The following is an 11,140-nucleotide window of genomic DNA, read 5'->3' on the forward strand; positions in this document are numbered from 1 at the left end:
TCACACCTTTGCCTTGAATTTAGCATACTCGGCCATGGCTCCATCAAAGTGTATCCCAAAGGTAGACCAGTTCTTACAATGGGTACTGTTTATACCCTTGTACTTGACACAGTTCTCACAGTCATCGCAGAATAGATTGGGTTGCAGCACTGCACGGTCGCCCACTTGCAACGTAGTGACGTTATCACCAACTTTGATCACATCTCCGATTGCCTATAAGTGACACATCGCTTGCATTGGCCATCATAGACAAAAAAAAATTACTGTCCCTAAAAATATGGAAGTGCAATTGTCATGCAAGATTTTGCAAACAAGTCATTTCAATAAATAGTAAATCAGAAGTCTTATTTTGATGCCAACTATGAAAACAATTTTTGACTCCTATCTGGGACTATTTGAAGTTCATTTCAAATTATAGTACAATTATTTTTTTAAAAAATTGCTCTATACTTCGTGAAAAATTTAAGGCATTCCTGTGATCAGACAACTACACTAGAGATTTCACCTAGCTTTGAACTCGGGTAGTGGACCCAAATTGAGGTCCCAGACAGATTTGACTAATAATCAGATGCACCTGAGAGCACACCTGTTTCCTGTTACTGTGCAAAATAGCTGCACAGTCTAGACCACTGACAAAAACAAGATAGTCTGAGCAGAAACAATCAACAAGCGCAATTATTTTTGATCAGAACCAGCCATTTTTGCTTTCAATTTTTTTATAAATTGAGTTTTTGTAGAATATTCTAACTGAGAGTAGTTGGCTCTATGAAGATCCAACATTGCAAATGCCGATTAATCACAAAATAAATTGGAATCTATTGTCGCTGATGAGTACCCGGAGATGCAGGCGCTAACAAGAACCGGTTTCCATGAAAAATAGGTAAAAAATTGTTGAAAATAAACTTTTTGAGTCTGGCCATTTTCAACTAATTTGTAGGAATCTTGACAAACTGAAATGCAAAGCATTTAAAGTTTAACATGTTAATCAAAAATTATTGATGAAAATTTCTCGTGATCAATTTTTTCATTTTACCTGAAATCTTAGGTCGATGCCTTCCCTATTCTATACCTGGAATTATGAAAAGACCTAATATTTCCAGGTGGGGAAGATATTGAATTAAATTACACGGCCAAGGACCCTAGTTAAAGTCTAGGGTAATTGTAATCAGTCCGATCAATTGTTCTTATGGGTCGACTAAAAGTCTTTTTATAGGCATTTTTAGTCTTAAGCATAGTCTTTTCATACAGAAGCATAACAGTGCAAGACTAAACAGCTTTGAAACAGAGCAGTCCAATTCAGGAAGCAGCCAAAAGACTTAAGAATTTTTGCGATTCTTAGGATAGAGCAGATACCGCAGCTGAACTATATCACCACATTATTTGATTCAATGAAACTATGTAGTTTAATTGTAGTGGTCTTCCTCCCATTAATCCTGATGAAAATGTGGCGTTATTCAATTTTCCTTTCAAATTTTCAACTACTCTTACAAAAACGTTGCGGATTTTGTGATAGGTGGTTGGTTCTTCAATATCGCAAAAGAAAAAGAGCATGATTGCAGACTACGTTATAGGCAACAGTTAGCACTAAAATTTCACGTACAACTTTTTTTGATCCAAGACACTCTTTTTTGACCGGCCAAACTACAGGACATGTTTTGTTATCCAGCATAATTTTAGGACACAATTGTTTGTCCGGTCACATTCCAGACATTTTATTGTCCAATCAAATTCAAGGATATGTTTCGAAGTCTAGCCAGAGTCGAGTACGCTTGTTTTAGATCGTGCTGAAGTCATGGACATCACGCCAAGTCCCGAATAATTCTGTTCACACTAAGTTTTTGTTTGCAACAGTTTTTCATTGACTTAAATCGATTGAGGACGCTATTTTGATAATTCGAGGTCCAGAATAGGATTGCTCAAAATATAAAGGATTGATCAATGAATAAAGTGAAAAAGCTTTGAAAATTTAGACCATCGTCAGCGATGTTGGATTACCGGGTTTAGTTTTCAGGTCAGTGTGAGCCCTAATGAGGCTGCTACGAATGTTTTTTTTGGCAAAATCCAACAAAACTTTAGAAGATAACGATTACACCCTAAAACAACTTATAAAATAACCATCCGTCTTAAAAGAGTCTTAGAAATAGTCATTCGATCAGCCCTCCCATGCTTACTCATCATATCTCTCATAATTGAAGTACGTTTGCACAAAGACTTGGTATATGATCAGACTCTGCCTTATCCCATGACCAACCAGACCAATGTGCTACTCTTTCCTCTGAATTTTATCACAAATATTTTGTTTTGACTAAGTAGCACTGGAAATGGCTCTGATCAGATCAACATAATAACATAATTAAAAAAACTTTATGTACAAAACGTACAGATTAGATACAATTCATTTATTAATCAATAATATTGTCAAAACTATGCGCAACTTTTGAAAAATAATAGTATGCTTCCCTGATTTGCGCTTCTAAGTTTGACAAATTTTCAAACAAGGAAAACTATTATAAATGGTGGAAAAAAATCTTACTCCAGTGTAAATTTCCAAGCTTGAATGCATATCTGATCAGATGGAATGAAAATGTTAACTACATTGTATTCAGAGCAAACATGAGAATCTTCCAGTTGTGGTGGTTAAACAAGTTCAAAATTAAATAAAAAAATTTAAAAATTTAATTAAATTCTGATGTAAAAGCGGACGCTTGTTTTAGATCCGACCAAAGTCATAGACATCACGCAAAGACCATAATAATTTTTTATACTACGTATTTGCTTAGGACAGTTTTCCCGTGCCTTAAATCGATTGAGGACGGTATTTTGGTCATTTCAAGTTTAAAATAGGGTTGCTCAAAACATCAATGATTAATCAATGAACAAATTGTAAAAACATTGAAAAATTTGACCATCGTCAGCGCTGCTGGATTACCGGGTTTAGTTTCCAGGTCTGTATGAGCCATAATGAGGCTGCTTCGAAAGTTTGGCAATATCAGAAAATTTTTTCCGACAGAACATTAGCAGATAAAAATTACTCTCTACAACAATTTATAAAATAACCATGCGTCTTAAAAGAGTCTTAAAGATAGCCATTTGATCAGCCCTCTCATACTTATTCACTATATCTCTCATAATTGAACTAAAAATTCAGTTTTTATGATGAGGCCGCACAAAGACTTGATATATGATTAGGCTCTATCTAATTCCATGACCAGACCAATAGGCTACTATTTTATCTAAACTTTATCGCAAAGATTGATTAGATCAGCATAATTGATAAATTCATGTACAAAGCGTACAAATTAATTAGAATAAGTTTTTTAATCAGTAATTTTGTCAAAACTACGCGCAACTTTTGATAACTAATAATATGCTTCCTTTATTTGCGGTTTTAAGTTTGATAAATTTTCAAACAAGGAAAACTATCATATATGGTGAAAAAAAAAATTCATCCAGTGTAATTTTTCAAACATGAGTACATATCTGGTCAGATGGAATGAGATTTTTGAATACATTGTTTCCAGAGCAAACAAGAGGATCTTCCAGATGTGGCGGTTAAACAACTACAGAATTGAACAAGAAAATTTAATCTTGATGTACAAAAGGACGCTTGTTTTAGATCCGACCAAAGTCTTTTAAATAGGTATAATATGTTGAAAATATCATTTTTGTACAAATCTGGCCACTTTCCACTACCTTGCAAGAACTTTGACAAATTGAAATGCAAAGCGTTTAAAGTTCAACATTTTAATCGAAAATTATTGATGAAAATTTTTCGTGATAAATTTTTTTATTTTACCTGAAATCTTAGGTCGATGTCTTCCCGATTCTATACCTGGAATTATGAAAAGACATATTATTTCCAGGTGGGGACGATAATGAATTAAATTACACGACCAAGGACCCTGGTTAAAGTCGAAGGTAATTGTCATAACTCCAATCAATTGTTCGTAAGAGTCGAGTAAAAGTCTTTTTGTAGGCAGTTTTTGTCTTAAGCATGGTCTTTTCATACAGAAGCAGAACAGTGCAAGACTAAACAGCTTTGCACCAGAGCAGTCCAGTTCAGGAAGCAGCCAATAGAATTAAGAATTTTTACGGTTCTTAGAATAGAGCACATACCGCAGCCGAACTATGTCGCCACATATTTGATTCAATTAAACTAGGTAGTTTAATTGTAGAGGTCTTCATCCCATTAATCCTGATTACAAAGGTGGCGTTATTCACGTTTCTTTTCAATTTTTCAAATACACTTACAATAACGATGCTGATTTTTGATAGGTGGTTGATTCTTCTATATCGCAAAAGATAAAGTGTTATACACTTACAAATACGATGCTGATTTTTGATAGGTGGTTGATTCTTCTATATCGCAAAAAATAAAGGGTTATGCTTGCAGACTACGTTATAAGTAACAGTTAGCACTGAAATTGCACGTAAAACTTTTTCTGATCCAAGACACGTTTTTTTTGTCCGGCCAAACTACAGGACACGTTTTGTTATCCAGCGTAATTTTAGGACACAATTGTTTGTCCGGTCACATTCCAGACATTTTATTGTCCAATCAAACTCAAGGACATGTTTCGAAGTCTAGCCAGAGTCGAGTACGCTTGTTTTAGATCGTGCTGAAGTCATGGACATCACGCCAAGTCCCGAATAATTCTGTTCACACTAAGTTTTTGTTTGCAACAGTTTTTCATTGACTTAAATCGATTGAGGACGCTATTTTGATAATTCGAGGTCCAGAATAGGATTGCTCAAAATATAAAGGATTGATCAATGAATAAAGTGAAAAAGCTTTGAAAATTTAGACCATCGTCAGCGATGTTGGATTACCGGGTTTATTTTCCAGGTCAGTGTGAGCCCTAATGAGGCTGCTACGAATGTTCTTTTTGGCAAAATCCAACAAAACTTTAGAAGATAACGATTACACCCTAAAACAACTTATAAAATAACCATCCGTCTTAAAAGAGTCTTACAAATAGTCATTCGATCAGCCCTCCCATGCTTACTCATCATATCTCTCATAATTGAAGTACGTTTGCACAAAGACTTGGTATATGATCAGACTCTGCCTTATCCCATGACCAACCAGACCAATGTGCTACTCTTTCCTCTGAATTTTATCACAAATATTTTGTTTTGACTAAGTAGCACTGGAAATGGCTCTGATCAGATCAACATAATAACATAATTAAAAAAACTTTATGTACAAAACGTACAGATTAGATACAATTCATTTATTAATCAATAATATTGTCAAAACTATGCGCAACTTTTGAAAAATAATAGTATGCTTCCCTGATTTGCGCTTCTAAGTTTGACAAATTTTCAAACAAGGAAAACTATTATAAATGGTGGAAAAAAGTCTTACTCCAGTGTAAATTTCCAAGCTTGAATGCATATCTGATCAGATGGAATGAAAATGTTAACTACATTGTATTCAGAGCAAACATGAGAATCTTCCAGTTGTGGTGGTTAAACAAGTTCAAAATTAAATAAAAAAATTTAAAAATTTAATTAAATTCTGATGTAAAAGCGGACGCTTGTTTTAGATCCGACCAAAGTCATAGACATCACGCAAAGACCATAATAATTTTTTATACTACGTATTTGCTTAGGACAGTTTTCCCGTGCCTTAAATCGATTGAGGACGGTATTTTGGTCATTTCAAGTTTAAAATAGGGTTGCTCAAAACATCAATGATTAATCAATGAACAAATTGTAAAAACATTGAAAAATTTGACCATCGTCAGCGCTGCTGGATTACCGGGTTTAGTTTCCAATCTAGTCAGAGTCGAGGACGCTTGCTTTAGATTGGTTTAAAGTCATGGACATCACGCCCAGTCCCGATTAATTCTTTGCAAACTAATATTTTGTTTATGAGAGTTTTTTCATGCCTTAAATCAATTAAGGATTCTATCTTAATAATTCCAGGTATAGAAGAAGTTTGCTCAAAACATCAATGATTAATCAATGAACATAGTGTAAAAATATTGAAAACTGTGACTATCGTCAGGGCTTTTCGGTTACGGGGTTTAGTTTCCAGGTCTGTGTGAGGCCTAATGAGGCTGCTCCGAATGTTTGTTTTTGGTATTATTCGGCAAAAATTTCCAACAGAACTTTACAAGCTAAACATTACGGCTTAAAGCAACTTATAAAATAAAAATCCGTCTGAAAAAAGTCACAATAAATAGCCATTCGATCAGTCCTCCCATACTTACTCATCAAATCTCTCATAATTCAAGTACGCTTGAACTTTTTTTGATGAAGCCACACCAAGACTTGATATGTGATCAGACTCTACCTAATCCCATGACCTGACTAATGTGCTACTAATGTCTCCAAACTTTATCACAAAGATTTTGTTTTGACTAGGGAGCACTGGAAATGGCTCCGATTAGATCAACAAAACTGATAATTTCAATTACAATACGTACAAATTAGTTACAAAGCATATATTAAGCAATAATTTTGTCAAAGATATGCGCAAATTTTGAAAACTAATAATATGCTTCCTTGATTTGTGCTCTAAAAATTGATGAAAATTTAAACGAGGATAACTATTGTAAATGTTAAAAGAAATATTCCTCCAGTGTAAATTTTCAAGGTTGAATGCGTAGCTGATCAGATGCAAACAAAATGATCTTCCAGCTGCGGCGGTTTAACAACATCAGAGATGAGCAAATAAATTTTTTCTTGATGTAGAAGTCCTGGATCAGGCCACTATTGCTATATGCATACGTTTGCTGGTTCAATCAATCATAAAAAGTCATTTCAAGCATGCGAAAACACAAAATTGAGCCCCTATTAGACTGCTTGAGATTTTTAGTTTTGCAATATCTTACAAGATTTTCCGATAGAAGCTTACAACATAAACATTTGCCTTACACCATCTTCTAAAATAACCATCCGTCTTAGAAGAATCTTAAAGATAGCCATAGGGTCAGCCCTCCCCTACTTACTCATCATATCTCCCATAATTAAAGTACGCTTGAGCTTTTCTGATCAGGCCGCACGAAGATTTGCTATATGATCAGACTCTACCTAGTTCAATGACCTGACTAGTGTGTTACTATTTCCCAAAATTTTCTCACAAAGATTTTGTTTTGACTAGGGAGCACTGGAAAAGGCTCTGATTAGATCAACAAAAATATTAACTCCTTGTACTATACGTACAAGTTTTTTACAATGTTTTTATTAACAATCGTGTTGCCGAACAAACTTTGAAAACGAATAACATCATCTTGTAGATATTCAAGAAGAAACAACGTTTCCTTGGCTTGCGGCGTTGTTAAGTTTGATGAACATTTTAACAAGAGCAGATGAAATGAGCATTTTGAGCACATTGTATTCAGAGCAAACAAAAAGATCTTGCAGCTTTGTCTATTTAGCAGCTTCAGAATTGAACAAGGGATCGTCTTTCTGATGATCACGTCCTGGATTAGACCATTATTTCTATATGCATACGTTTGCTGACTCAACCAGCCACAAACAGTCATTTTAAAAAGCAAAAACAATAAATGGAGCACTTACAAATTGTGTAAGAAATCCTCGATGGTATAACATTTAAAAACTGCAGGAAGAATCGAATTGTAGAGGTCTTCTTCCCATTAATCCTGATAGAAAGGTGGCTTTATTCACGTTTCTTTTCAATTTTGAAATACACTTACAAAAACGATGCTGATTTTTGATAGGTGGTTGATTCTTCTATATCGCAAAAGATAAAGGGTTATACACTTACAAAAACGATGCTGATTTTTGATAGGTGGCTGATTCTTCTATATCGCAAAAAATGAAGGGTTATGCTTGCAGACTACGTTATAATTAATAGTTAGCACTGAAATTGCACGTAAAACTTTTTCTGATCCAAGACACGTTTTTTTTGTCCGGCCAAACTACAGGACACGTTTTGTTATCCAGCGTAACTTAAGGACACGATTAATTGTCCAGTTGCATTCCAGACATTTTTTTGTCCAGTCAAATTTAAGGACAAGTTTTGAAATCTAGTCAGAGTCGAGGACGAAGTTTTTTACAATGTTTTTATTAACAATCGTGTTGCCGAACAAACTTTGAAAACGAATAACATCATCTTGTAGATATTCAAGAAGAAACAACGTTTCCTTGGCTTGCGGCGTTGTTAAGTTTGATGAACATTTTAACAAGAGCAGATGAAATGAGCATTTTGAGCACATTGTATTCAGAGCAAACAAAAAGATCTTGCAGCTTTGTCTATTTAGCAGCTTCAGAATTGAACAAGGGATTGTCTTTCTGATGATCAAGTCCTGGATCAGACCATTATTTCTATATGCATACGTTTGCTGACCCAACCAGCCACAAACAGTCATTTTAAAAAGCAAAAACAATAAATGGAGCACTTACAAATTGTGTAAGAAATCCTCGATGGTATAACATTTAAAAACTGCAGGAAGAATCGAATTGTAGAGGTCTTCTTCCCATTAATCCTGATAAAAAGGTGGCTTTATTCACGTTTCTTTTCAATTTTGAAATACACTTACAAAAACGATGCTGATTTTTGATAGGTGGTTGATTCTTCTATATCGCAAAAGATAAAGGGTTATACACTTACAAAAACGATGCTGATTTTTGATAGGTGGTTGATTCTTCTATATCGCAAAAAATAAAGGCTTATGCTTGCAGACTACGTTATAAGTAACAGTTAGCACTGAAATTGCACGTAAAACTTTTTCTGATCCAAGACACGTTTTTTTTGTCCGGCCAAACTACAGGACACGTTTTGTTATCCAGCGTAACTTAAGGACACGATTATTTGTCCAGTTGCATTCCAGACATTTTTTTGTCAAGTCAAATTTAAGGGCAAGTTTTGAAATCTAGTCAGAGTCGAGGACGCTTGCTTTAGATTGGTTTAAAGTCATGGACATCACGCCCAGTCCCGATTAATTCTTTGCAAACTAATATTTTTTTTTATGAGAGTTTTTTCATGCCTTAAATCAATTAAGGATTCTATCTTAATAATTCCAGGTATAGAAGAAGTTTGCTCAAAACATCAATGATTAATCAATGAACATAGTGTAAAAATATTGAAAACTTTGACTATCGTCAGGGCTTTTCGGTTACGGGGTTTAGTTTCCAGGTCTGTGTGAGGCCTAATGAGGCTGCTCCGAATGTTTGTTTTTGGTATTATTCGGCAAAAATTTCCAACAGAACTTTACAAGCTAAACATTACGGCTTACAGCAACTTATAAAATAAAAATCCGTCTGAAAAAAGTCACAATAAATAGCCATTCGATCAGTCCTCCCATACTTACTCATCAAATCTCTCATAATTCAAGTACGCTTGAACTTTTTTTGATGAAGCCACACCAAGACTTGATATGTGATCAGACTCTACCTAATCCCATGACCTGACTAATGTGCTACTAATGTCTCCAAACTTTATCACAAAGATTTTGTTTTGACTAGGGAGCACTGGAAATGGCTCCGATTAGATCAACAAAACTGATAATTTCATTTACAATACGTACAAATTAGTTACAAAGCATATATTAAGCAATAATTTTGTCAAAGATATGCGCAAATTTTGAAAACTAATAATATGCTTCCTTGATTTGTGCTCTAAAAATTGATGAAAATTTAAACGAGGATAACTATTGTAAATGTTGAAAGAAATATTCCTCCAGTGTAAATTTTCAAGGTTGAATGCGTAGCTGATCAGATGCAAACAAAATGATCTTCCAGCTGCGGCGGTTTAACAACATCAGAGATGAGCAAATAAATTTTTTCTTGATGTAGAAGTCCTGGATCAGGCCACTATTGCTATATGCATACGTTTGCTGGTTCAATCAATCATAAAAAGTCATTTCAAGCATGCGAAAACACAAAATTGAGCCCCTATTAGACTGCTTGAGATTTTTAGTTTTGCAATATCTTACAAGATTTTCCGATAGAAGCTTACAACATAAACATTTGCCTTACACCATCTTCTAAAATAACCATCCGTCTTAGAAGAATCTTAAAGATAGCCATAGGATCAGCCCTCCCCTACTTACTCATCATATCTCCCATAATTAAAGTACGCTTGAGCTTTTCTGATCAGGCCGCACGAAGATTTGCTATATGATCAGACTCTACCTAGTTCAATGACCTGACTAGTGTGTTACTATTTCCCAAAATTTTCTCACAAAGATTTTGTTTTGACTAGGGAGCACTGGAAAAGGCTCTGATTAGATCAGCAAAAATATTAACTCCTTGTACTATACGTACAAGTTTTTTACAATGTTTTTATTAACAATCGTGTTGCCGAACAAACTTTGAAAACGAATAACATCATCTTGTAGATATGCAAGAAGAAACAACGTTTCCTTGGCTTGCGGCGTTGTTAAGTTTGATGAACATTTTAACGAGAGCAGATGAAATGAGCATTTTGAGCACATTGTATTCAGAGCAAACAAAAAGATCTTGCAGCTTTGTCTATTTAGCAGCTTCAGAATTGAACAAGGGATTGTCTTTCTGATGATCAAGTCCTGGATTAGACCATTATTTCTATATGCATACCTTTGCTGACTCAACCAGCCACAAACAGTCATTTTAAAAAGCAAAAACAATAAATGGAGCACTTACAAATTGTGTAAGAAATCCTCGATGGTATAACATTTAAAAACTGCAGGAAGAATCGAACCTTCCTAGCATAAGAGAACTTCAGATCCGGTTAGCCGAAGTTAACACCAACCGAGCGCAAAAGAACAAAAGTAAATCAATTGCGCACCTCTGGGGAAAAAAAGCAAAGTCCAAAACCCATTCAATTCAATTGCAATTAGGAAGTAGACAGAATTCAAATTAAACGTTGCACGCCACAATTATCTAGAGAGAAGCACGCCTATGCTTGCTGCTGAATATTTTCTCCTTTTAGTTTTATTTACTTTTTTATATTAAAACTGTAATCGCGGCTAGCCAGAGATACACAACGGCCCAACATCTCAGTCACGAAAAGCCAGTAACTCCACCACCCCCCCCCCAACGGTGTTTAAAGTGACTGAGCTTTCTCGAAATAGTACAGAGTTTAGACTCAATGACTCAATAAAACGTACAACTCTCAAAACTTTTGAAACCTATTTTGTAGTAAATTTGATTTTTCACGGTTGTACTTGAATTTCATAGATGCGCG

General features: G+C 34.9%; 1 protein-coding gene across 1 annotated transcript in view; it reads right to left on the minus strand.

Moving 5' to 3' along the window:
- LOC142347911 (uncharacterized) overlaps window positions 1–11,140 on the minus strand; it is a 13,269-nt gene continuing 2,129 nt past the window's right edge. The window contains exon 2 of the mRNA XM_075399074.1: window positions 1–213. Within this exon, the coding sequence (XP_075255189.1) occupies window positions 1–213 (213 nt within the window). The remainder of the gene's footprint in view (window positions 214–11,140) is intronic.

The sequence above is a fragment of the Convolutriloba macropyga genome, chromosome 10, assembly GCF_964194025.1.
Source record: "Convolutriloba macropyga chromosome 10, txConMacr16.3, whole genome shotgun sequence".
Classification (NCBI taxonomy): domain Eukaryota; kingdom Metazoa; phylum Xenacoelomorpha; order Acoela; family Convolutidae; genus Convolutriloba; species Convolutriloba macropyga.